Below are 27785 nucleotides of genomic sequence, written 5' to 3' on the forward strand. Positions count from 1 at the left end.
AGTCACTGAGTAAAACCTGCTCTTCACAATAACTTAAGTTTTAGTGCACAGATGCAGTATTAGGGCAAGGTGAAGCAACAACGGGTCATGTGACCAGCCTCGCTCTCCATTGAATACAATTTGTGATGTTTTTTTAAAAAAATTAAAAATATGGCTTTTGAGAAAATCAAAGATTTTGAAAATTATATATTTTCAATTTTTTGAAACATGAAGCTGTTATACATTATATGAAATTCTATAAAAAGGTTTAAAATGAGACCTCCCCAGGAAGAACAAGTCTGAGCCATGGAGGCCCTACCTTGCAACAACAAGACTTAAAAGATCTACTGCTAATGTCTTGGTGCCAGATACCACAGGACACCTTCAGATGTCTTGTGGAGTCCATACTTCAATGGGTCAGAGCTGTTTTGGTGACACAAAGGGGAACTACACAATATTAGGCAGGTAGTTTTAATGGTTTGGCTGATCAATCAATAAAAATTATAATTAAAACATGTTTGTCCCTTAGTGTTATTTGATTTATAGGTTTTAAATATTAAAATTCTTAATGTTTCTCCTATAATACTGCTTAATTAAACCTGACCTGTGTTAATCTTACCGTCTCAAGTTCATCAAAATCCACATTAGGTTGAAAGATATTTCAAATGTCAAAACTATGCATTGATTTTTTTTTCCATCTAGATTGGTTTATGAACACATTTGAAAAAGTGCAACATTAAAAGGTTTATAAATTCAAAACCAGTGCACATATCAATCTAAGATTTGGGGGGGGTTTTCTTTACACCCATGGCAGCATTTATTATACCAAGTTTAATTGAAATTAGAGAATGTAAGGTAGAATGTTTTCTAAAATTGTGTTTATTTGATGTGGAATGACCCTATCCAGGCATCTGCACCAACCCAGAATCTGTTTTTGAGGACTCTGTGACTGAATCACCTACAAGTAACCTATGGCATAAATTTATTTAACTGCAATAGCGCAGGACGCTTATTTATATAATTGCCAATGCACTTCTTTTTGATATTATGTATATTTTGATATATTAAATCTTTATTTCTGAGACCGGGGAAGAAAGTTTTTTTTTTTCTGTTTTAACTGTGCTAGAGGAAATGTATTATTTCTGATGTATATATATCGGATACAATAAGCCTTTGTTTAGAAAGACTTTTGTATATCTTGGTGTAAGGAAATGCCTTGTTTGGGGTTTGCAACTTTTCTTGGGGAACTCTTTTCTTTGGAGGAAATGTGTATTCTGCAACTGTTGGAACAAATCACCAATGCTAATCTCATGTTGATTAGACCTTTTGATGCAAGTGTCCAATACCCCTCAAGGGAAAGGAAGTAGTAATTAGACTTGCTGTCAGATGTCCACGGTGTCCAAAATAAGACGCAGGGAATCAAAGTTTTAGGATATCACAGATAAGCGTAAATATTGTTAGCTTTGCATTGCATGTAAATCCATGTTTGGGTAAACCAATTGCATCCTGATCCTAAAATAGCCTGTGAGACTGTATCTAAAACTGTATAAAAAGAGAGCTCTTGTAAATTGAAATGTATCATTCTGATGTTCCATCTGACCTGATCACTGATACCTTTAAATCAGTGGAACTGTCCTTGTCAGGACACTTGAGCAAAATAAACATCACTCTCTGCTTCAAGACACTGCTCCTCAATATTGCGGTAATTCTGTGATCTACAGATTAGACCCAAAATCTAATCCGTTTCCGACTGTCTGAGGTTTGGACCCAGCTCCCCAGTACCACCGCTCTGCCCGCTACCCAGCAGCTCTGGCCAGTGTGATAGACCAAGGGGAATCCATCCACAGCAAGCGGTCAGGGGTACCAGCCCAAGTGTACCAGCACGCAAGGACACTACCAGCGACAGTTACCCAGAAAGAACATGGTTCTGGATGCCATAAAGGAGTCCAGTGGTGGCAGCAGGCTCCTTCTACTGTGGCAGGAGGGTCAAATTCAGAATAACGAAAGGGAACGGTGGCAAAGTAAGCCCAGCCGGTTGCCAGCAACAACAGAAAGGGTGGCATAAACGGTCCATCCTGTCACAGACCTGCAACTGTTACACATCATAAATTTTATTAGGAGCATTCACCTAGTGGTTCTAAAACAGTACACTGACACTTTGGGTCCCAGCTTGAACAAGGTCAATCTGCAGTATCATAGGACAGCTGATATTCATCTTCTACCCTTGTCACCATTGCCACAGACCCAACTATTAGACTGGATCAAATTATAAATGAACCACTGCCAATTCGTAGTCTACAGTGGGATGGGTCATGAAGGGGGGGGTTGCAGCTTTTCAGACAAAAGGAGAGGAAAGATTTTGACACAGACAGTTAGTATAACAATACTCAACAGAAAACAAGTTGCCACAGCTGCCCAAAACTGCATATGGTTCCCAAGTGTCACGTGCTGCCTTCCCTTCCAGATTTTATTTTAATAGTGACTGATATCATACATTGGGAGGAATTCAGTTAGGAGCAATGAGCCGTAACTCATCCCCTCGACGATCTGATCTCATAATGGGATATCAGAGGCTTCTCTCAACTAATGTGGTGGCCCCTAGCAAGACAAAGGGCAACTTTATGGACCACTTAATATGATCCTGCCAATCAATGAACTCTCCATTGTAGAAGTGGCAGGTTCTATGAAGCAGATTCATGGTATGCCAGCGCACATGAAATATTTAAATCACATGATCTTTACAACAATAAACCCAGCTGACGATGTTGCTAATCTTTCCAATTATTTCCACTGTAAGGAATAATGTATTTGTTCAAGCATTGGTCAGGCTTCAGTGTTTATATCAAAATAAGTTTATTTTGAACAAAGTTTAGTCCATGTCACTTCACAAACGCTAGGTTCTTGCAGAAACCCAAATAAAACCTTGATAGTGAAACATTGAAAGGAAAAAATGATTTTAATCTGTGTAATTGCAAAAAAGTAGTTATGTTTCAAGGCCTCAAGAAACAGAATATTCTACCCAGTAAACATGCTACATCATTTGTATGAGACGGGAAAGAGGGGGAAAGGAATCATCATTAAAGTGCTTTTTTTGTTTTGAAGACAGTTTAACAGAAACCTTGGAGAAATATTACACAATTGTTTTATTAAAGAGAACCCTTTTTATACTGTCATATATGCCATTCAGCTACGAGGAAAGAATCTATGCCGAGCCAATCAAAATCAAAGTCTACAGTGTCCATTTACAAATAAGTAGAGTGAGAGAAACACAGCATAAGTTTTTCCATGTAGTGGCGCCCCCGACAGGATGAGCATTGAATTACAGTAAGTTTTCACAATTAACCTCCTTAAAAAAACAAAAAGAAAAAAGAACAAAAAAACCCAAAACAATGTCACGCAAACTTGTTAGTAAATTCCTCACAAATCGTCATCATCTGAAGTGTCACTGCTACTGGTTTCAGTGTCCTCAATGTCATCTGTGGATGTAAAAGTGCTGTATTTCCAAGGATCAAACTTTACATCAAAAAGACCATTTCTGAGAAACCCATTCTTCCTGAGACCATTCTTCTGCAGCTGTGAAAAGACAGAAGTTATAAATTAGTAATTAAATGTTCTAAGGCTGTGTATGAAGCTGTGCATTATATTTATATGCTGGTTTAACATTACTTGTGATGGGTCTCTAGATCTCTTCCTCCGTTCTAATCAAGAGTAGTTTGAATACAGTTCTAAACATAACACGCACACACTTGTATAATATTATATTGAAGGGTTTGCTGTGTAAGTTTCCCTAAACAAAGGGTCAGGTTTTTTAACCATTTTTTCCTCCATTTGATATTCATTTTTTTGGGTTACCCAAGAACCAGAGTGTGAATCAGCTTTGGGACCCATTGCTCAGTATAAATCTAACAATATATACTTCCTTTTATTGATTTCACTGCTGTCTACAAACGAGTTTCAGTCTATTGTATACGTCAATATTTAAAAGCAGCTGTATTAACTGAATTCCACAAGGTTTGGGACCCTCAGTATGCCTACCACAATACCCCCTCAGTATGCCTACCACCATACCCCCTCGGTATGCCTACCACCATACCCCCTCGGTATGCCTACCACCATACCCCACTTTCAGGGGCTCAGTAAATTTCTTACCTCACACCTTTTTACTCGATGCCGAATTGGGGCGGTGCAGATCTCGCCACTCTTCTGCCTGATTCTTACCTCTTCGCCCATCTCTCTCTTTTTACCCCCATTGCGTGGACCCCGCTTCCCCCTGTCTCTTTTTTCCTGAGAACTTTCCTTCCCCACCCCCCTTCTTTTCTCTTCCCATATAATGGAAAATACCAACAACTTGTATCTTTCTGAGGAATCCCTTAGGGAACCTATAGGGTACCTTGGTTCATTTACAATATCTACTAGCTGGAACGTGCAAGTTACAAATTTTGATTGCTATTTTTTTCGCTTCTACCTGTACTCTTATAGTTGTATACTTGATCAGTTGATACTCTGCACTTGGGGTTTACATACATACAGTAACAATGTATAATTAATCCCTTTGTTTTTTGTACCCTCATTTTTATTGTTATGGAAAATGTAAAAAAAAAAACAAAACAGCTGTGTTAGAAAACCACAGAAAGCAAGGAAACAGTGGCGGCGTGGGAAACACTTTACCTAGGAGAGGGCATCTTTATGTTTAAGCTGGATCCCACCGTGTTCTATAAACAAGGTTAACAAATCACCTGACAGAACCATTTGTCTACATGACTGTGCAGAACACTAGATAAACACACAGAAGGGAACTCAAGCAACGAATAAGTGGAATCTTTGTTTTTTTCTGCAACTGCTGGGATATATAGATATTCATTTAGCCATTTTGCAGAATGTATTAAGGTTTAAAAATAACTAATATTTAAAACAGATTTAGCTTACATGATCTTTAATACAGCGGTGAATTAAATCAGGTATCTAATGGTGATGCTCAAACTGTGGCCCCTAAGCGCCCACGGAAGCACTCATAATTCAACATCATCTCTGCATTATTTATTAATACACACACAGCACGCCTCCTATTCCAAGTAATGACAACGATCAGCAAGAACATCTCCCCAAGTTCACTGGAATATACAGCAAGAGCCTATTCACAAGATCACTGTATCTCGTCAAGGTCATTGTTTAAACAGTGAATGTCTATGTCCCTATTATAATCGACCATGGCTGTAGAGAACGGAGCCATTCTCGTATAAAACACACTAACTGCTGGGGATTTATACCATCTACATTACCTGCTCACTAATGGCTTGGAATTCCTTCATCTCAGCTTCTGTTAGTGGTGCATAGGTCTCGTCATTCTCACTGTCCTCTTGCCAACCCATTTCCTTTAGCAACCTGAAGTCACAAGATAGGTTTGTCAAATATCTCTTACATTATAGAGCACTGGTAAAAGTGCCCCTTCTGTTAGGAAAGTGTTACCATGTGGAAGATGTACAATTAAATGAAAAGCAACACACCTCTATATGGGTCTTATTTTATAAACTTATACTATACAACTAATCAAACATTTGCTTATATTTTCTTACCTGGACCATTTTTGTACTAAATCCAATTGGGGACCATTTATTTTTTAAATTAAGCCCCAAAGCATACAATTATTAGTCCCAAACTACAAAAAGTTTATACATTGGCACCGTTTACACCTATTTTGCATATAGGTCAGATGTCAGGAATCTTTAATAATTTACAATAAGATATTTCGTCAAACCACATTGTGTCACCATGAATATGTTCAGACCGTATAGGTCATGCCTATGCAATTGGAATCAGTGTTCAATACAGCTCTCTCCTTTTCGATTACCTGTGTAGTCATGTATCAGACACAAATGCACAAGGATGTCCTAGTTCTACATTTCAAACGCTCACATTTTGAGCCCCCAAGCCCTATTTTCTTACCAATATAACAGTAACCTGTATATGTAAAATCTATAGCCAACTCAGATCTCATACCTGTGCTCTGCTTCCAATGAGCTCGACAAAACATCCTCCTGAGGGAAGGTAGAAGACTCTGTGATATGTCTGGAAGTGAAAGAATTGCCATTCTCTTGTGGGATTTCACTCTGTTCAAAGTTCAAATTTATATCCCCTTCATGACAGGTGCTTATTATATTATGAAAACTGGAAGCATCGACCTCCTGCAATGACACAAATAATGATTTAGACCTTTATAGAACACCAAAACACATTTAAAAAACAGGGAAAACCACAAGAGACACCAAACCAAGGGGGTACATTGGCAAATTATAGTAGTGGTTTATAAAGCTTAGCCCACATCTGCAATAAGTGAGATCATGGACTCAGGGTCAACTATTTCAATAAAAGGAAACAAGTGATGAACAGTTTCTAAAATCAGAAATGTACACAGAAAGACTAGTTGAAAATGGAGACACAAATATATGTCTACCAGTGTTAATTGCACCATTATTTAATTGCTCAAGTACTGCATATCCTTTTATAAAGTCTATACTAGCAACTGCTTTTGTCGAAGATGATTAATAGATGCCAACCTGTCTGGGGTTTCCAGAGACCATCCCAAATATTAAGAATTTGTTCCTGGGACCACTTGTTCTTCAACATGTCCCTATCTACTATATAAATGCCTAGTGGCGTGTGTGGAAAAACAAAACCAAGCTGCAGCGCCACCTGCTGGGCAGAGTTATACACTGACCTATATATTTCTTGAAGGAGAAGTGACAGTTGGGAGTGGTTGGTGGTTGTCGGGGGTGTCAGTGAGGAGTTTTTAACACCTTAAGTAGCTTGATGAAGGATGTAGCGATGAAGATGAAGGATGAGGTGATGGAGAAAAATAACGAGGTGGTGACATGTGGACAAAACCACGTTAAAAAAAGGGCGCTTGCGTCTGGAAGTAACGCTCTTACCCTGAGGAGGCCTGGGCTAGGCCCAAATGCATGACAAGAACCTTTTTAACACCTTAAGTAGCTTGATTTGACTAGAATGCATGAGTATCATGCACAGGTTAACTTGTTTTCTATATTAAACAACTGCACAGTACAATTTCTTGCATTCTGTAGAACAGATGCAATTGTTAACACCTATTCTCAGTCGCTGGCCTTTAAAATGTAATCTTTATTGAAGAGGATTATTTGAAATACAAATGCGGTGTCCATGATGTGCTTAGTTATACCAGCTTAGCAATAATGGATCCCCGAGGATCTGTTTAACACATGGTCAACAACTATAGATCAGGTAACTTCTGCAGCATCAGCCATTGTATTTCATTTTTGTAATGTTTTATTATGTTTATGTATTACCTAATTATTCCTTACGGTTGAACAGCCAAGTGCTACTTACTTAAAATTGTGATGTCAGTCTATACATTGAGGTCATTTATTTATTTTACAAGATACACAAGAATTACACGCTACCTCTTCCACTGAAGTTTGAGATACATCTAGAAAATCAGAAGTTCCACAATTATTTGTCCCAAAGCCTTCATGAGAAGAATCCAGACAAAATGTTGTTCCCAGCGTGTTTACTTCCAATTGCAGATAACCGTGTTCCTGTGTGACAAAGGACAGTACACTGTGATTATGTCCTATGTTGATGTGGATCCATCACCTACACAGAGTTTGAGGCAGCCATTTTCATGCCTCAGTGATGTCAACGGTGCCTAAAGAACTAATATTCATTACAATGTAGCCTAAGGCCACAAAATGTCTTATGCACGTCGTGTAGTAAATACACAAGATGATTACTTTTCTAGGACCTATTTAGTTAACTTAACATTTGTAATGAAAAAAACAAAACAAAAACCTCTCAACTGTGAATATATCCTAACATGCAACAGAAGGCCCTAGTATTCTGGAGATACAGGTAAACCTTGTCACTGATGAGCAGTGTAAGACATTGTGTACGGGTGAAAGATGGAGAGAGATAGAAGAGGAGATAAAGATCTATCCCGCTATATTCCACAAAAATGAGAACATCGATTATCTAACCACGCCCATAAAACAGGAGTGATTATCCCTGTTTCCCCCCCCCCCCCCCAAATACAAAATGCACATTTAAAAGTTCTCTACACTGCAATAAAAAATACAAATAAAAAAAAAACCAGTATATAAACACCGATCAGCTACAACAGTAAAACCACTGACAAATGAATTGAAAAACATTGATAATCACGTTACAATGGCACCTGTCAAAGGATTGGATATATTAGGCACCATTCTGTGCTTGAAGGTGATGTGTTTGAAGCAGGAATAATGGCCAAGTGTAAGGATCTGAGTGACTGTGACAAGGGTCAAATTGTGATTGCTAGATGACTGGGTCAGAGCAATTCCAAAACAGGCAGGTCGTGTGGGGTGTTACTGATATGCAATGGTTAGTGCCTACCAAAAGTATTCCAAGGAAGGAAGGACAACTGGTGAACCGGCGACAGGGTCATAGGTGCCCAGGGCTCACTAATGCGCTTGAGAACCGAAGGTTTGCCCGTCTGGTCCAAATCCCCAAAAGAGGTACTGTAGCACAGACTGGCCAAATGTGCCCATCCACCACCAAAAAGAATCTACAATGGGCATGTGAGTCAGGACTGGACCATGGAGCAATGAAAGAAGGTGGCCTGGCCTGAGAAATCACATTTTCTTTTACTTCATGTGGACAGCTGGGTGTGTGCATCATTTACCTGGGGAAGAGATGCACTATGGGAAGACAAGTTAGCGAAGGCAGTGTGGTGCTCTGTACAAAGATCTGCTGGGAAACTGGCATTCATGTGGATGTTACACACCTTTATGGCAATGGTATTCCCTGATGGCAGTGGCCTCTTTCAGCAGGATAATGCACCTGCCACACTGCAAAAATGGTTCGGGAATGGTTTGAGGAACATGACAAGAAACTTCAAGGTGTTGACTTGGCCTCCAAATTCCCCAGATCTCAATCCAATCAAGTATTTGTGTGATGTGCTGTAAAAACACGTCAGAGTCATGGAGACCCCACCTTGCAAAAGACAGGACTTAACGGATCGTCTGCCAACGTCTTGGTGTCAAATACCACAGAACACCTTCAGAGGTGGTGTGGAGTCCATGCCTCAACGAGTCAGAGCTGTTTTGGCAGCACAAGGGGAACACACACACAATATTAGGCAGACCAGATGGGCTTACTTCACCACCCGGTGTGTAGGGATGGGGGTAGGAAAAACAGAGGGAAGACCGTTCTGTACAGTTTATCTTGGTTTTCATCTCACCATCAGCAATCGACTGTTACTGACCCCTCCTACTGACACTTGCCAACTGCGAATGCCAACTGTGTGCTAGTTGTAGGAGAATTCAGCTGCCACCACTAGACTCCTTTGCAAGCGCCCAAAACTGCTTCTAGGGTAGTGGGTATAGCTGCTATAATGCCTCTTTTACTGGGGACTGGCTGGTACATCCTGATCGCTTACTATGAATCAGGATTGCTGGGTAGAGGGTTAAAACAGAGACGCTGGGTTCAACACAGAACAGCCGGGGAATGGATTACAGTGTAAGCTTTTATCTTTTGGTCACAGGCAGACTCTTCAAGCAATGATGGTTTATTGCTCAGAGTCCGGACAAGGATTTTTACAGACCAGTTTGTGGTACTGGTGATCATCCAGAAGTCAGATGGAAAATGATACATTATATGGTCAAACAGTGGTCCTTTTAAGCCCATCCTGACACACGTTAGCAGGGGGTAAACACCATCCCCTGACCCTAGATGGCTCCGTAAAGTGAGATATTACATCAGATATTTTAATATCGGATGCAATATGTTTTCCGAACTTGGATTTAAATGCAATGTTAACAAAATTGACACCAATTGGATATATCCTAAACCTTGCTGGTTGCATTATTCAGACAGGTTCTGAGATACAGAAGGAAAAACTACACATGAAAGGAAGGTAACAACCTCCTACGATGCATTTAGGCTGAAGTGTTTGTCACTTCACATGAAAAAGATCTAATTAGCCTTAATGAGGATTTCCTCTTGAAGCTACACAACAAAATTTCCTTAAACAAATGCCTGGCATAATACATTAAAAAACAAATACATATCCTATAGCGAAATACAAATATGAAAAAATACCAGTACATTTGCAATGATAGAAATTGGCGCACTGCACTAATAATTTAAATATATTCTTACAATAACTTCTTTATAGGGGATCCAGTCACAAGGTGGTTATAATGTTGCAACTGATCTGTTTATATGCACATGAAAAAAACAACAACACTTCTTTGTATAGATTGCAAAAGAACAAGCCATTTGTATATCTACATGTTGTTAGACACCTCTGGCAGCCCTAATGAGATGACACAACAGATTTTATGTTGTACGTTTTCCAGTTCTGCATCATTCTCTAAATGTAGAAATGTTGTACATGGGTGGTGGTCCGGGAGAATGTGCAGGAGTCAGGTACCTGAACACCTATTACTATCATCTAACCAGAAAGCGTGGCATTTTGGACAGATACAAATATGTTTGAATACACAGTAGCCATCTGTCCACAGCCTCTCCAGCCAAGTTCAGAAGGATAGATGTATCTAGTCTCCCACCAAGCACCAACAATAGTAAATTGTATGCAATTTTGTGGCCCAATTAAATTGTTTGACATAATTAACCTAAAAATGCAATGTATGGGCCCAAAAAGATTCCACCAATCAACTGGAAAGTCATTGGACAATGATCTCACCCAACTGTGTATTCTTCCGTTATCCAGACGTGCCAACAGCGCCCTTCATTCAGCTGGCCGTGTACACAGGCCGTATGTACATGTATGGTCAAATTTGTCAGATCTGAGCCCCCACCCCCCACTCTGGGCATCTTAAGTTGTATTAAACAATTAAATTATGGTACACAGAGAAAGCACTCCAATTCCTCCTAATGGATGGCTGCCATATCAGTCTAAGCTTATTTAAACAATATAGAACTATGCATACCTTGTATGTCCCACTGTTTGGTTTATCATACAAATAGATTCAGGCACAAATGGAGCAGTCCTTGTTACAGCTCACCTTGCACAACAAAGTAAAGCAAATACACTGCTTATTGGAGGATGGAAATTAGCTGCAATACCGTAGTACCCCGTACTTGAGTCTACAACGTCTGTATAGGAAACATTCTAAATCGCTTAACAACTGATAAATGGTTTAAACAGAGCTTGATACATAATATATTCCTATGCACCTTCATATTCAAATAGTCTACACTACAGTTCTCAGAACAATAAATATGTAAATCATTAAAAAGAGAGACATCGTGGAAAAAATCTCTTACCAACTGATTCATGAAATTACCTTGGTAGGACTAGATTCTTTGGAGGTTAGACCCTTAGGGATCTCTGTCCCACTCTTCCCTGGAGAACAGCGGGTACTTGCTGCAATTGGATATCCACATAGCGAGAAATCATCTTTCATCCCTTTCCTAATGACCAGCATTCGAGAAGTTCTAGATTTAGTATTTAAAGGGTATTCTGTAGAATAAGAACAGACCAAAAAGGTTATATTAAAAGCAAACACTTAAGGGGGATATAAACTAAAATAAATTGTCTAAGCCTTTCTTAAAACGTTAGTTTCCATTATTCATACTGTGCAGTTTTCATTTCGAGACATTTAAACATCAGAATGATTGAATGCCTGCAAATGAATCCATCTTGTTCTAAAGGAGGACAGGCAAATGGGCAACAGAATGTATGCGATTACATTACAGCATTGCTTGCACATTCTTAGACTTGCTCCACATGCAGCAATCGTGCCACCTGCCCCGAGTAACAGGACCATACGAGATATGGCCTGTTGGCATCAAGTTGGGCCCCTTCTGGCATCACCGGGTCCCGTTAGGGCATTTGGAAGATAACTCGCATACACAGGCCAATAGCGGTCCCCCCTTCCAACCTCATTTACCAACATACCCAATAACAACCCTAGACGTTTCCATGATCTGCTGGATTTAGCCTGCAATTCCAAGCATTAGCCATCTCTATTTAAATAACTATTCACAACACATGTCAGCAGCACAAGATTGTGACCTTCAAGATTTTCCTTGTGTGGAAACCGAGAAAAGTCAGACTTGTGCTGTCCATTGTTTCCAAACCAGTTATTACTATACAGTAAAGAACAAGTCCGCACACACTGCAGAAACTTCACAGGCAAATCATTACAGAAGGTCGGGTTAAAGAGACACAGGACACTGCCATTGTAGCTTTCACAATGCAGTCATTTTAAAGTTAGTACAGCAGGTTCTAAGTGAACCACTGTATCGGCCTGGGCACGTAATATACAAAGAAATGTAATTATCACTGCTACTGCATAAAACAGTTGGGAAGGCACACAAGGCTGGAATCTAACGCACATATGTTTTAGATAGGGAGCATTTCGCACCCGGTACATTCATGCTAAAGAAATCCACAGAAATGGAACAAAACAGCCTCAAACACTGAAAACAGTCTTAGTCATGTGTCTATTTTGCATACAAATCTTTAGTAATGAGAATTATATCTACTACTATATTGAAAGCAGGCATTGTCTTCTCATTGAGGGTCCTCCTGCTTTTATTTGATACAAAAATATTCCATCTTTTTGTTCCACATAAAGGCTGAATGGACATAAATAGAGATACCAGTTCAGTCTTTTGCCGTTTAATGTTCCATTCTTATTAGCGAACTGCATGTTACTAGACTTGGTACAGGCAGCAAGCACCTGCTAGAATGTTACCCCAATATTCCATTATCAATTGAGAATGGGACCTTAGACCTCGCACGGGCATCTCTGCAATACCAGAAAATTTTAAATGTATTTTGGAGGCGAGAAGGACAGATGTTTTAGGACAATAACTTTCAAATATATTTAAGGCGGTACTAGAAGAGTTCAGGGAGATAGCCTGTGAAAAGAGGTTCATATACTTCTTTGTACGAAGTGCATAGTCTGTTCTATGGGATGCAATAGGTGCTCTTACACAAATGCACAAGCAAAAATTCAATAACATATTGCTAGAGTAGAGAACACATAAATGGGAAGGCTACAGAACTCTAGACCAGCAGTACAATGTAGTAAAATGTATAACATTACATAATCCATTAAAAAGGTTCATCTCCGGAGTTTAAAAAAAAAAAAACACACAGTAGGGGGGGTCAAAGCCAGGTGGTCCTTTTTTGTTACCTAATTTACAGTACATATTACAGGCACATTTTCTGTGGCTCTTCCACATTATAATTTAAAGGAACATAGCCATTCAAACAAAGCCAAACTGGCCAACTTGTAGATCCACTTTTAAGAATATACATTTCTCTTTGTATCAAATCCATGTGTGTATTATTTGTATATGGACCTAGAGTTCCCCTTTCCATCCAACATACACAGAGCTCATTGATCAGTCCATAAATAATCAAAGACTTACCCCATACTCCCGAAGGAGGAGACTTGTTTTGGTTCAATTCCTTTTCATGCTCAGGGTTTAAAGAGGGCTGCAAAATAGAATTTAACATGTCCATGAACTCCACAAACGACATTATACAATTACAAAAATGGCATGTCTGATACAAATGTAAGCAATAGACAAAGAATACAATCTAAAGGACTTCTTGTTCTACCAACATGTTTAATACATACTTGTGAGCATATGTACATGTAGCATGTTGTACTGGTCTTGTATGCTGCAACTAAATCAACAGGGAAGCTTGTGTAATAGTTGCCCACATACATGTATAGCAGCTGTATACTTACAAAGTCTTCAGCTTCAAACTGCTTGCGTCTATCACGGTCATCTCTCCGAGTCACATCATTCTCCGAGTAACTGCCCTCCCTATGACCGTGGCTTTTACCACCGTGGAACGTGCTACTGCGGGAACGGGAGCCTGTACCATTGAATGAACTGCTGACGTTTATATTCTCAGATCCGTTCCTGCCTTGTGAGCGCCAACCATTTTTCTCTTTTCTTCCAAAATTTCCTTTTCCGTAAAACAAGAAGATATTTGTCCATTAGATTGGCATCAGAGTGTAAAAATACTCCATCTTGTCTCTCTAGCAAAACTCGTCCTACTTGTTACCTGAAGAAAAGAGCCGACTGGCTTTGTGGCTCTCAGCATTTGAGGACTCAGTCCGTCCATAGAGCTCTCTGGATCGTATGCTCAAGCCAAATTCTGCACTCTCAACTTTAGCAAACACAGGGGTGGGGAGGGAGTCATGTCTGATTAATAGGGGGTCCACCAAGAGGGAAGTTACCATTTAAGTAACCTCAATGCCCCTAGATCAGCCAAAATTACTTTGAGATGAGCAATAACAATCCTACGTTGCAAATTGTACACGATTACTTCCACTCATTCAAATGGGCTTATATGAAGGACATTTTTTTGTTTTTTTTACTTAAAAAGGTAGACAAAGAAACGTACCACCACTGGAACGACCAAGAGCGGCATCAAATGCATCTGAAGAATTGTGACGTCTCCGGATCACGTGATAACGGCTGTCCGGACGCACCAAGCTTTCAGACTGCTTCTCAGGGTTCAAAGAGTTCTACAACGGGAAAACAGTCTTTTATATCATTTACATATAAACGTCTTTCAATTAGCATAAGGGAACTTCCAGCAATGCATCCCTCTTCCCCAAAATTTGACTTTTTGCAGTCATTGCCTAGCCAAGAGATTATTCTTTCAGAGTAGCGCATTTCAAGTTGAAGATTCAAACGGTGGGAGCCCTACCAGTATTCAAGAAGGATTTAAGTAAATATGTTTTAAAAAAATCAGGACAAAACAAAATCCAGTTACACCCTGCTGATCATCCAAATTAGTTCTGCTTTCAGTGAACACAAGAGTGCAGCAGTACAATGCTGTATAGGGTCAGAGACTCTGTTCCTGGACACAGAGAACTTGGATCACCTTCTAGAAGTAGGACAACCTTCTGGTCATCCAATCGTTCTCTGAGACAGTACATAGTGCTCCAATGTCACCACTATGGGGCTGCAGACATTGCCCCTTGGTGACGAGAGAGCACAGGGAGATCACACACACACTTCTTACATTTATGATTTATGGGCCATTATGAGACGTTATAGAATAAATGTAGGGGGTATAATTTAAGGATAATAGCATGGAATTATGCAAGTGAAATTATAGCCATTTTGTGTATTACACTGATTTTATGACTTTTTAAATGTAATATTAGTGAGTTTATTTTTTCTAAACAATGATTTTAGACCAACATTTGCAGGAGACTGCATGTGATAAAAAAAAGAATATATAGATACTTTTAAATTCTATAAGAAACTGCAATGACTGGAGTATGTAATACATATTTTATTGATGCATACACTAGACAAAAAAAAAAAGTGTGACTTTTTAAACAATGGGTGACTGAGCCAGCGTTCAGACTGGCATCAAAAGGGTTACAGGTGTTCCCAAGTAGAAGAATTCCCTGCCTCCCATAAATAATCTTTATCGCACTTCTCAGACCTGCGATTGCAGTGCTGGCTAAACCCTATACAGACACTGCATGGAAATAATCTGACAATTCTACAGATCCAAGCTTCCATGCACGTCTGGCTGGGATATGTAGAAGAGCATGTTTGGTGCTAGGTTCCATTACAATCTTCTAGGATTAGAATATTATTACAGCACTAAAGAGACAGAAGATCATTATAGGAAGGTGGGTCTGTAGACTAATAAAGTAGTTCCCACGCAGACAGCTGTGTGCAGCGTCTGACTTGAATTAGCAGGTTGGTAAGAACCATTCAAAGGGGGGGGGAGGAAAGTTTCAATCATTTTTTCCTATTTTTGAATAAAATAATGAAAATAAACAAATGGTCATTACTTAAAAAGTGCAACAAGCTCCACCTGTTGTAATCGTCTCTTACAGCGCATTGTACACAGGCTTATTACATCGCTGGTACTCCATAAGTTGCACTTTACTGGCAAAGGAGCTTATGGCTATATTAATAAGGTGCAGATTTTCCCTGCTCTGAGACTCTTAACATTTAGTGATTAACGTATAAAAAAGTAGAACTGAATAAATTCTCTATTGTATTTAGTATTATCCACTACTATGAAAGTAACATTTTACATTATACTAAAATTTGCTTTCATTCCTCATTATGTTGTCGCAAAGTCCACAATTCTCAAAAAATAAGTCTCCGTCTACAATAGGAAAAGGAGGACTCAGGAGAGGACTCAGGAGAGATACAGTAGTTACAGCTCACTCTCACCATGTGATGCATCTTGTGCGCACACCGTTATAGGACTAGGGTCAGACTGCACTGACCTCATTGCACAAACACCAAAATACAGCTCTATTCACTGTAGTGTCAATGAGACTGTTATCCACAGCTAGAGGAGGCTACTATTCTGTAGGGTGATCCAATATTAATGACAAAGCATCCTCTCAATTCAATAGGTTGGCCCTAGATGTCTCTAGTCCCATTAAATGCCTAGTGAGTATTACCATTTTACTTCCTAGATTAACAAAGTGGTTAAAAAGAAATAAAAATAAAAATAAATAAAATGGTTAAACTTGCTTTGATGAGTATGCATACAAGATAGCCAGTCATGGCCTCTGTATAGTATTTTGTCACTTCTAATTCTGCCTAGACCGTTGTGGTTTAATAAATGGAAAGAGCCCGACTATGAAAACAAAATGTCAAAAAAAATATAAAAAAGAAGACACATTACAATATTCGGCACCACTTTCTCCAATCCTTTAAAAAAAAAAAACACACAAAGCCACTACTTAACATTCTTAATTAATACTACCTCTGGCATATAGCAAGTGGACAGGGCCGTGTTCTCCACAGAACATTCTGCCAGCCGAGTGGGGGCAGTGTAATACTTTGCAATAATATTAAATGTTGGGGGGGTTTTGCCCACACCCGACAGGACTGGTCAGACTGGTGGTCAGTGGTCTAACACACACTGCTGGCTGTGGTGCTCACATAGTGCCTGTTCTAATAGGAGAAGCAATGGTTTATTCTATTATAATAGGACTCTGTTTAGCTCCAAGATTCAGGTGGCAAGTAAATACAGCCGGGTGGAGCACCCAGGAATTAGGTGCTGGGGAGAACACTGCAGGGTCATAGAGTTTACCTCAATCTGAGAGTCAGGTCTGATGATGGACAGTGTCCATCTAGAACGCTCCCGTAGTGTGCTATGGAATCGCTATAGACCGCTTGCACTGCCCATGTCGCTGCAGGGAAAACAAGTACAAGACGTGTGATCCAGCTCTCAGATTCTGGTAAACGGGGGTTCACTAGCAGGGACACCCATATTTGTAACAAATGGCAGGTAAGACCGATTAAGAAGTCCATGTCTACATTGAATATATATATCTAGTTCTATGTATTCTGAAGCTGAAATGAAATGAATGGAGTGTTTTTTATATCACTACTGTGCAGCAAGTTACCACTTTAGGGTGGAGCAGATCAAATGTACCAACTTGCATCTAGGTGCACAATTTGCATAGAACCACTGCCAACAATCAGCTTTTACTTTTTATCTATATAGCGCAAATAAGACGATGAAAACGTGTCCGGTTGATTGCTGTGGCTCCGTGCAAATGTTGCACCTAAATGAACCCGAGCTTGTTAGACAACCTGCGGGAGTAGGTTGGTTGATTTACACAGGGCCAGCAATGTCACAGCAGCTTAAGTGGGTCAGCTTGTAACCTAGACCAAATCCCATCCTTCAGATGTGGGAGGGGCAACAGTTTGTAATTGAACGGAAAGGAAGAACTTTCCCTTTAACAGAGCAGCTGCAGAATTTAAGGGAAATACTGACCATACTTTACCATCATGATTCATATCTGACGATGTCAATGATGGTGTTTAGTATCCTTTACCTGCTCATGCTCCATTATGGGCAGTTCATCTAAACAGGGCATCTAAAAGCTGCAGACTGCACTTGAGGCTTCAGTGTGTTAGTACCAGAATCAACTTAGCCTATTCACTTTTTTTTTTAACCAAAAGATTCTATACATTGCTGGATTATGATGTTTGCAACTCATTAATTAACTAGCCACTGAAACTGCTTGAAAATCTTGCTCTATTGCTTTGATGCCCTACCCAACAAGAGGAACAAAGCAAATTAAAAGATGCACACCAACTCCATTTGTAGCGATTTCTAGTAAGATCTAAGAAAGTTCTAAATAAAGTCTTTACAGAAATGCTTACTTTACATTGCTTCTTACAAACTGTTGGACAAGCCAACTAAACCACTACTATTGTCCTTGTTTTCCCACATACCTCCTATGTATGAGTGTTAAAATCCTGCCACCCTGGGCTGATCCCGGGTGCCTACCATGTGCAATCAATCTCACTAACAAAACGTCTTTATCCAAAGAGAAAATAAAAACAACAACAAATAAAACAGTCACAGTTTTTTCACATTTACTTTCCTGGTCACAATAAAAAAAGATAGATAGATGTAAAGATCTCTTATAGGACGACGTTACAATGACACTTTAATAATTTACTGCTACCCCTCCCTCCCCTGACGGATATGTAACTACCCTGAGGACACAACAATAAAGTATATATTCTCCCGCTTTATTCGTTTCCCATCCCACCAGAGATCGGTCTCTCAGACACCAGGTTATGAGCACAAGGCAGAGAGTTACCTTTGTGGATGATGGCGGTGTAGGGAAATTAAGCCAGGCTGGAGCAAAGTCATGCTGCGCCATTTAGGTCAAGTCACTTGGATAAAGTGAAACAAGGTTCTAACACCTCATTGCAAGTCCCTGTTAAAAGATTTAATGAAACAAAATTAGAAGGTATAGCAAAATGCAGGTGCAGATGGAACAAACAAACAGTACTGTGTCTCTAGATGAACAAACATGGATTTTATTTTCTTTCGTTGTTTACTGTAAGCAATATGAGCAAGGCATTTCTATAACAGTGGAATTATAATAGCACCTAAAAGTTGCCTAATTTATAAGCAGAATTTCTCAAGAGCAAAACTTTCTGCAGTGTTCACTTGTGGGCAACAGTTATACGGCACGCAGAGCGCAAATTTATTTTTTATTTATGTTTAATGCTTTAACAAAAGGACACACAAACAATGACTACCACATGGCTATCACCATACCCAGGAACCAGACACCATAATCATCAATTCTTTCCCTTCTCACACATTAGAGGAGGATTATATCCCTTGGCAAGAAACATGAGGATATATTTTCTAATGTTTCCCAGTCTTAAAATCAGATAGATAATGGCTCCAAATGTTCATCTATACAGTGCAAGGAGAAACGTTACATTGTGCGTTATAAAGTTGCCGATTCCATCCCCACCCCAACCTCCCAACCCAGTAACCAGCTTGTAGCCTTTAGCATCAGTCTAATAGTGTGTTGCACCATATTTGAAGAATGTTGGCCCATTCCTGCTTCAGTTCATTGATGTTTGAGGCTGTTGGTTTTTGCACAGCTCTCTCTTTAAAGGTGTACTACTATCTATGTAAAAAAAATAATTATCCTAGCCGTAGCTCCTAAGGCACTGGTGATAATGCAATACAGAAAAGGTAAATCGCTTTATTCTTCCATTTTTAAAATGCTGGAATAGAGTGGGGTGTGAACAGTTGGACCAACCGAAAGCCTTATGTCAGGTCCTGTGGAGGAGCCCCAGGTAAATTTCTTACTCCGAACTGCGCCTTATTAAAATCTTTAACTAGGTGGTAGTACGGCTTTATGATCTCCACTGTAGCATCTCAATGGGGTTGAGGGATGGACTTCTCTTTCTAACCATTCAATATGCTTAAGATTTTTGTAAGCTTGCACAATTCAATGTTGGCCGAGGTCTCACATTTTTACAAAAAGGAGTTCATGGTGGACTCAATGATTGCAAGGCACCCAGGTCTTGTGCCTGCCAAGCAACCCCAAACCACCACCCTTCCATCACCCCGCTCCATGACTGGTATGAGGGTTTATGTGGCGATTATTCTTACAAATGGTGACAGAATATCCGATGTGGGTGAGAACCTAGGATCCAGTGATCATCAAGCTGGATGGTTTAGTGTAAAGACAGAGACCGACTCATACCACACAAAAACTAAGGTGTTAGATTTTAGGAAGGCTGACTCTGTAGAGATGAAAAATTGTGTAAGTGACTCTTTAGCAGAGTGGAAGAAGTTGAAAGGAGAGCAGTAGAGGTGAGAAAAATTAAAAAGTGCAATACTTAAAGCAACAGACCTTTGTATCAAGAGGGTTAAGAAAAGAACAAGGAAAAGGAAGCCAGTGTGGTTTGCAAAAGAAGTAGCAAGTATTGTGAAAGAAAAAAAGATGGCCTTCAGGAAATATAAGCAGACTCAGAATATGAAGACAATGAGGTGCATCCTGCTAGACAGAAGAAGGCTAAGAAGGTAATCAGATGTGCAATGGCACAATCTAAAGAGAAAACGGCCCAGTCAGTAGGTAAAGGGGGCAAAACTTTTTGATTTTTAGGTATAGAAGTCAAAGGACAAAAATAAAAGGAGGAATAATAAGACTAAAAGACAGAGAGTGAGGGTCTTGTTGAGGGAGACAAAGTAATAGCAGATCATCTTAACTATTTTTGCTCAATGTTCACTACTGAAAGAGTGAGGAAGGGGCCACAGTTAAGTTGCAAGTATACTCATAAAAATGAGGTAGATACAAGTCCATTTACAGAGGAGAAGGTCCTAACAGAGCTCTCAAAACTGAAAGTGGATAAATTAATGGGGCCAGATTGGATACATCCATGTATACTAAAAGAGCTTAAGGGGGTGCTGGTAACACCATTAACAGAATTTTTCAATCAGTCACTAGCTACAGGAGAAATTCCAGAGGTCTGGAAAAGAGCGAATGTAGTCCTACTGCACAAAAGTAGGAACAAGGAAGAGGCGAGCAACTACAGACCAGTGAGTCTTACATCAGTAGTAGGGAAATTGATGGAAACACTCTTAAAAGAAAGAGTTGTAGAATATCTCAAATCCAGTAACTTACAGGATCCCAAACTGCATGGATTTACTGGAGGGAGGGGGGGGGGGGGCGTAGATGTAGAGTATGTAGATTTTAGTAAGATTTGACACTGTTTCACATCGCAGACTGTTAAATAAACTTGAGAGCTTAGATTCTAAGATGGTTGAATGGATCAGATCTCGGTTGCAGGATAGAAAACAGAGTTATAGTAAATGAAGTGCAATCACAGGAGGGAAAGGTTACCAGTGGAGTACCCCAAGGCTCTGTGCTTGGACCAATGCTTTTTAATATCTTTACTGAAGACATTGTAAATGGTATTGAAGGGAAAGTATGCCTTTTTGCAGATGACACAAGGATATGCAACAGGGTAGACACACCAGGAGGGGTAAAAATGATTTAGATAGACTAGAGGAATGGTCAAGGTAACCATAGTTTAATGCCAAAAAATTCAAGTCATGCACTTGGGTCTCAAAAACTCAAAGGCTAAATATAGTATTAATGGCATAATAATGGAAACTACTGAAGAGGAAAGGGATCTAGGAGTCATTATTTCAGGCAAATTAAAGGCCGGTAAGCAATGTAACAAAGCAATGAGGAAGGCAAGTCAGATGCTTGGTTGCATAGGGAGAGGAATCAGTAGTCGAAAGAAAGAAGTAATAATACCACTGTATAGGTCATTGGTACTGCCTCATCTAGAATACTGTGTTCAATTCTGGAGTCCATATCTCCAGAAGGATATAAATACATTAGATACTGTACAAAGAAGGGCAATTAAAATTGAGCATGGCCTACAGCACAAAACTTACCCGGAAAGACTAAAAGATTTTAATATGTATAGTTCAGAGCAGAGAAGGTAATGGGGGAACACAAATAGAAACTTTCAAATATATCAAGGGTTTGAACAAGGTACAGAAGGGAAGAATTCTTCAAAGGAATAGAAGTACTAGAACACGAGGGCATGCACTGAAACTGGAGGGAAGTAGCTTCAGACGAAATATGAAGAAAAATTACATCACAGAAAGGGTAGTGGATAAGTGGAATAAGCTCCCATCAGAGGTGGTAGAGGCCAATTCAGTAGAGCAATTTAAGCATGCTGGGGATAGACATAAGAATATCCTTATAAAGAATAAAGGATCAAATAGGGTTTTAGATACCATAGGTAAACAAAATGAGCAGAATACATGGGCCAATTGGTTCTTATCTGCCATCAAATTCTATGTTTCTATATTTAGTTTTTCACCCAACATGGCATCTTGAATACCAATTAATTTTGGTTTCATCTGCCAAGAAATCTTGTGTTTCATTTGGATGTAACTTTGCAAACCTTATATATATACCTCAATGTTTGAGTGTAAGGGGTCTCTCCTATCTATTCTCCCATAATAGCCATAGCGGTTCAATCTTTTTAGGATTATAATCATCGCATTTAACACTGACCATGCTGAGATGCTTGTAGCACCCAGGGTTTTGTTTTTGGGTTCTCTGGAACTTCTTTGAGCATTATAAAGTCTGTTCAGATCTTTGAGTGAATTTGCTGGGACGCCCACTCCTGGGAATACTGGCAACTGTTTTAAATATGGAAGTTCTAATGACCTCACACCAGCAGAGAGCAGGGGAATCCAACCAAAGTGTAATGTGACTGAGAAACCAGTGTTTGCTGGTAACCAGGCTTAGCAATCACGCCAAGCCCAGGGCAGCGTAACACAAGCAACTACAAAGGTATTAAGATCACTTTAAGAAACGGCAAGTCAGAAAAATCATGTTATTTGTCCCAATGATCACAAGTAAATAAAAAATATGTCCATCCAAACATTAAGACATTCAAAGCAAATATAAAAATTAGTTATGCCCCCATACGTTTGTTTAGACAATTTCATAACCAAGCTTACTCATGAAAGTAAATTTGATAAATATGTGGGGTTCTGTTTAGGTTCCACTTAGATATATTTGAAAAGATTTTTTTTTCACCCACAAAGCTCAATGATTCTTACTTTTAAGTATTTTCTCAGTTCTGTCCATCTCATGATTTCGCCGCAGCAATGGAAAAAGCATAATTATTTAAAGTTACCTGGATGCAGAGCTTTCTGAGTTTAATCTATATTTAGTCTATTAATTCCCTGCGGACTTTGGGCCTTATACAGGTTACCAGTTGTCAGTTAATTGATGGGCTCCCTATAATGTAAGCTGAAGACAAACGCTCCTTACCCCAAAGTGAATGCTATGTAGAGCTTCCAGTATCTCCCTGTGTGACTGGAAGCCCTGGTAGTTACAGATCTCCCCTGCCTGCACTGGCCCAGTATAGTTTATACTGAACAGTGGGTAACATGCTCCAAAGTTTAAATAAAAAGTTTGACCAATTTATAGATATATACACAAAACATTATTCAACATTCCATATGTCCATCATAACTTATATACACATTTTTAGTATTCCTATATTTAAGAGAAGCCGCATGTTTGGGATAACATTTGTGGTGCGGGTAATAGGGATTTGTTATTTTTTCAACATATCACACGAACTAGGTTTATTATATTATTTATATTTTACCCTATGGAAAACTTTACACACTAGTAACTAGCAATCATTGGGGTAACAAGTGTCCCATAATGATTGATACAGTGTTACTATCTTTAGATTGAGAAATAATGGAGACTCGTATCAGAAATCAATAAAAATTCATACTGCTAACTGTACAATTATACATGTTACTGGGAAGAGATTATACTCAGGAGCAGGCTGGGAAGTATCTGCCCCCCCCCCCCCCCCCCCCCCCAGGCCGATCCCATAGTGGGCTACCTTGGACTGGGTAACCGGCATATTTTTCCCTTTAATAGGCTGCTGAGTTGAGTCTTGCCTCAGTGTAAAATTTGCCAGCCCTCTCCTGATTATACTGTACTGATTAATTACGCTATAATTCAGATCAATTTTAGATTTCTAGATTGTAATCTTAGTTTTCAAAGACATCAATTGCTTGTGCCCTCACTTTCCATGGGCAAGAAGTGGCAGAACATGATTTACAATAACAGTGTTGATTGTATCAACTCTAAAAAGGTTTCTAAAACAAGCAAATACAAGCATTCAGAAGCCATATTAGGAATTATATATAGATTGGTGGATGAAATTGTATCTTTAAATCACCAGAGATGTCTTCTGCTTTTGTAAGATACATTAGGCACCATGTTTTATGGCTAGTAGGGGCTATAGTCCTATTCTTATGCATTACTACACGGCAATAAAATAGAAGGATACATGCTCTCAAGAGTACTGGGGAGTTGTAAGTTATAGCTAAACTCTATGAGAAATGCATTGATGGATTCTTCTAGATAATAACAGGGGTAATTAAAGGAAATGGTAAACCTGATATATATTAAATGTTTCTTATTTTATAAAAATAATAATGAGATAAGACATTTGGCAGTTACAAATTGAGTAATTTAAATGCCGACGATACTTTAAGAAGTTTTTCAGAAACTGAATAATCTGCCCAATTTAAATTCTTTGTGCTCTTAAAAACCAAGATGTTCTAGACAGAAGGGGCAGGTTCCAGATGTATACGGTATGCACGGAACTAGTAGCGTCATTAATAGGAATTGGTCACAAATTACCATAACTTGTTTCCTGGAAAAGATTTCACAATGCACAAATAGGCGAGTTGTGCATAGAATGTAGGGACACTAAGCTGCTCACTATGACTTGCGCGTCTTACCGTACATATCCCTCAAAACAAGAAAGTCTGCTTTGAAGACAGAATCAAAGTGACTATGATATTTCTACTGATCACTTTTCCAAAACAAAAAAAAAAACAAAAAAGGAAAAAACACAAAAATTATCCATTTAAATGGCTCTCCAATTCGATTAAAGTAATTATAGGAAAATGTTTGTAAAAGTGCAAACTTTTGCCAATGTTGGAAGAAAGAACTTTTCCTCCACCACAAAACATTTACTAGAGTTGTAATGGAATAAATTATGGTACAAATATATGTTGGATAAAACAATGTTGATGTGTGTAAAATCTGTATGGTCAAACGGTTTCTTTCTGAATTCTGTGCAATGGGTTAAATTATTTTTGTATGTTATACCCCACAATGGGCATCTACCCATAGTTAAAATTGTTACCAGTTGTAATGCTATATAGAGCGAAGAATGTAAGAGGTCACATATGCCTTTTGACCTGCTTAGACATAGAATTCTATGTACAATGATGAGGTTGTAAAGAATATATATAACCAACTTTGTCCTTATGAGGTATATTCTTTAAAGTATGTGATGTGATTAGTGACGTATGTAAGAGGGGTGGGGTTACTTCTATATAATCTGTGGTCTTACATGGAGAAGGCTGCTTGTTTCATTTTGAATACAAGCCATTGCATATGCAATGGAAAAGAATAAAGAGAACTTTTGCTATTTCAACATTTACAATTTTTTTTGAATCATTTATACTTCAACACAGTAGACAAAGCAGTTAAAATCAAAATATCAATTTAACCCCCAAACAACAACATTGTCAAATGTGGTCAGGTCACGATGATATTAAATCCCTGGAGTCACAAGGTAGCTGAGTTCTCCACCTTTGAACAGCCCTTTATCAAACCAGCACCCCTGCATATAAATAGGAAGCGTCCTTTCCTTGACTGTCACTCGTATCGGAAAGTTGGCGCATTAATTTAAATGGTCTTTTTCTACCGTACACTGTCCATATTGAAGCACTATGGACAGAGCTGTTTCTGGAGCTGGCTCTCCCATTCTGATAACAAGGTACTACCCTTGTTATATTTGGGTGACAGCATTGATTAAGAAGGGCTTGTCCAATTTTCACATCCTCATTAACTATTTTAAGAAGAAATAAACCTATGGTTTAGCTCATTTCATGGCCATCAGTAGGCGACATTTTTGCTTCCACCTATAGTGTACTACAGAGTTGTCAGTTGGGTTGAAGATAAAATACAGGCAATGGTCAGATTTGCTTACAAGCAGTCAGATGACCATTAATGACCAAGGAGGTGGTCAAAGCATCTGTCATGTAATTATAATGGGGTCCCACTTTAGAAAAACCTTCACATACTACGGGTAAAGTCCCCCAGATGTATGCCTGCATCAGTGAAGGTGGTAATCATATGGATGGATAGTGCATCAATCCTCCCGGAAGCTGCATTCATTGGGGCCCAATTCTATTTGGCCGCATTACACTAGGAATAACACGGCCTGCACACTATTATGTTAGTACTGTAATTTTAAAGCTGATTTTTGCTTGAAACTGGGTTAAAATTACCGTATTAACGATAACATTAGCACCACGTTTTGCCTAGACTAACGTGGCCACATTGAAGCGGCCCCATTGTATCTACACAACACAGGTTTGAATACCACCCATGGCTAGAGCCCTCAATCATTGAATCTACAGTCCTCAAGCATGCTTCATTCTTACCCACTGTCATTTAAATGCTGCACCCGACTTGTGTTTTTAACTGTGCAAAACATGCAACCGCAAGCAACAAGTAAAGCCATTCTATTCTTGTGTCTTACCAACTAGCAATCATACTTGAGTGTTGTTTTTATGCTGCTCACTCTATTTCAATGCATACAAAGCATGCCACTGTACTTCTAAAAATAAAAATGTCCATTTCTCTCTATGGGAGTGTATGGTGTACATAACCAGCAGGGGTTAACATGAGTGGTTACACCTGGATTGCACTTTTTTTTTTGCAGTGGAGTTGTGCAATACATCTTAACTCCATTGAAATAAATGGGCCACTGAAATTAATTTAGCTTCACTGCATTGGTAATGGTGTCCCCAACCACATCAATAGTGTGTCAATTAATTTCCATAGATAGGTAATCAAAGCAGGGAGACTTACAGTCAACCAATCACATCATGACTAGCAAGCGATAGAACTCATGATTGGCTGAGAGGCTAAGGGAAGTCTTCATCAATACAGTTCCTGCAACAGGGCTGACAGTAATCAGTTACTGAATTTGTTTGTTTAAATTTTCCCATAGGTTACAAGAAGATTCATTGGAATACAAATAAAGAGAATTTCCCATTTGAGTACAATTTAAGAATTCCCATCGGATTGCAAATTAAGGACATTTCTCTCAGAATACAAAAAAAAAAATTCCTTTTATTTATAAACTGATGAACAAGGTTGGGGAGTTTTTTTTAAACAACAAATAGTTCAACATATGTGTCAGCTTTATTTATTTCTTTACTATTTAAGTGTAATGGAACAGGGTCTTACGGACCTCTTATTGTTTATATAGTGTCACCATGTTACACAGCGCAAGAATATTTAATAATTTACATTTCACCATTATTCTGGGACCAGAGAGTTGACAATGCTGTGAGCTGAGGTATTCATCAATACCCTGGTTCCCACAGCCCAAGGGGCCTGGAAAGAGCCCGAGCAATTTTCTTTATGGGGCTGGTAGTTTTCGGTGGGGAAAGCAACTCTGGGGCACTACATATATTTAATGTACAGAGCTTACCCAATTTGTTTCAATTGGGCTTATACATGTAGGGTACACATAGGAAACACCACCAAAATGAATGAGCTATAGAAACGTGTGGGGAAAGCTACATGTGAACCGCATATCATTTACATGCTTTTTCACACACTGTTTGCACTTGCATTTTTTGAGGCGAATGCAAAGAGAATGGCCCTTAGGTAACATTGGTGGGCCCAAGAGAGGACACTTCTTAAAATACATTATTAGGGGAAAGGGAGAGGTCATCCGACAGTGAGCAAGCACAATAGAAGTGAGGAGGAATGTAAAAGTGATCATAAACCATCTCTGCATAAAACGTAAAAACACATAAATATCTAATCTTAGCTGCATCGGTCATTGCTGCCTTGGCGAAAGGCTCAGAGCAAAAATCT

The 27785-nt window shown here is 39.1% G+C and overlaps 1 protein-coding gene across 2 annotated transcripts in view; it reads right to left on the bottom strand.

Annotated features, from left to right (window-relative positions):
* Window positions 1-2815: 2815 nt before the first annotated feature.
* Window positions 2816-27785, bottom strand: part of GPBP1 (GC-rich promoter binding protein 1) — a 28112-nt gene continuing 3142 nt past the window's right edge. For both annotated transcript variants that reach the window (XM_075183289.1, XM_075183280.1), the window contains exons 2-10: window positions 18597-18716; window positions 14387-14510; window positions 13722-13945; window positions 13396-13462; window positions 11298-11473; window positions 7413-7547; window positions 5977-6161; window positions 5259-5361; window positions 2816-3552 (exon numbers count right to left, since the gene is read on the bottom strand). In XM_075183289.1, the coding sequence (XP_075039390.1) occupies window positions 3397-3552; window positions 5259-5361; window positions 5977-6161; window positions 7413-7547; window positions 11298-11473; window positions 13396-13462; window positions 13722-13945; window positions 14387-14510; window positions 18597-18659 (1233 nt within the window). In that variant the 5' untranslated portion in view covers window positions 18660-18716 and the 3' untranslated portion in view covers window positions 2816-3396. The remainder of the gene's footprint in view (window positions 3553-5258; window positions 5362-5976; window positions 6162-7412; window positions 7548-11297; window positions 11474-13395; window positions 13463-13721; window positions 13946-14386; window positions 14511-18596; window positions 18717-27785) is intronic.

The sequence above is a fragment of the Mixophyes fleayi genome, chromosome 1 (assembly GCF_038048845.1).
Source record: "Mixophyes fleayi isolate aMixFle1 chromosome 1, aMixFle1.hap1, whole genome shotgun sequence".
In the NCBI taxonomy this organism is placed as follows: Eukaryota; Metazoa; Chordata; class Amphibia; order Anura; family Limnodynastidae; genus Mixophyes; species Mixophyes fleayi.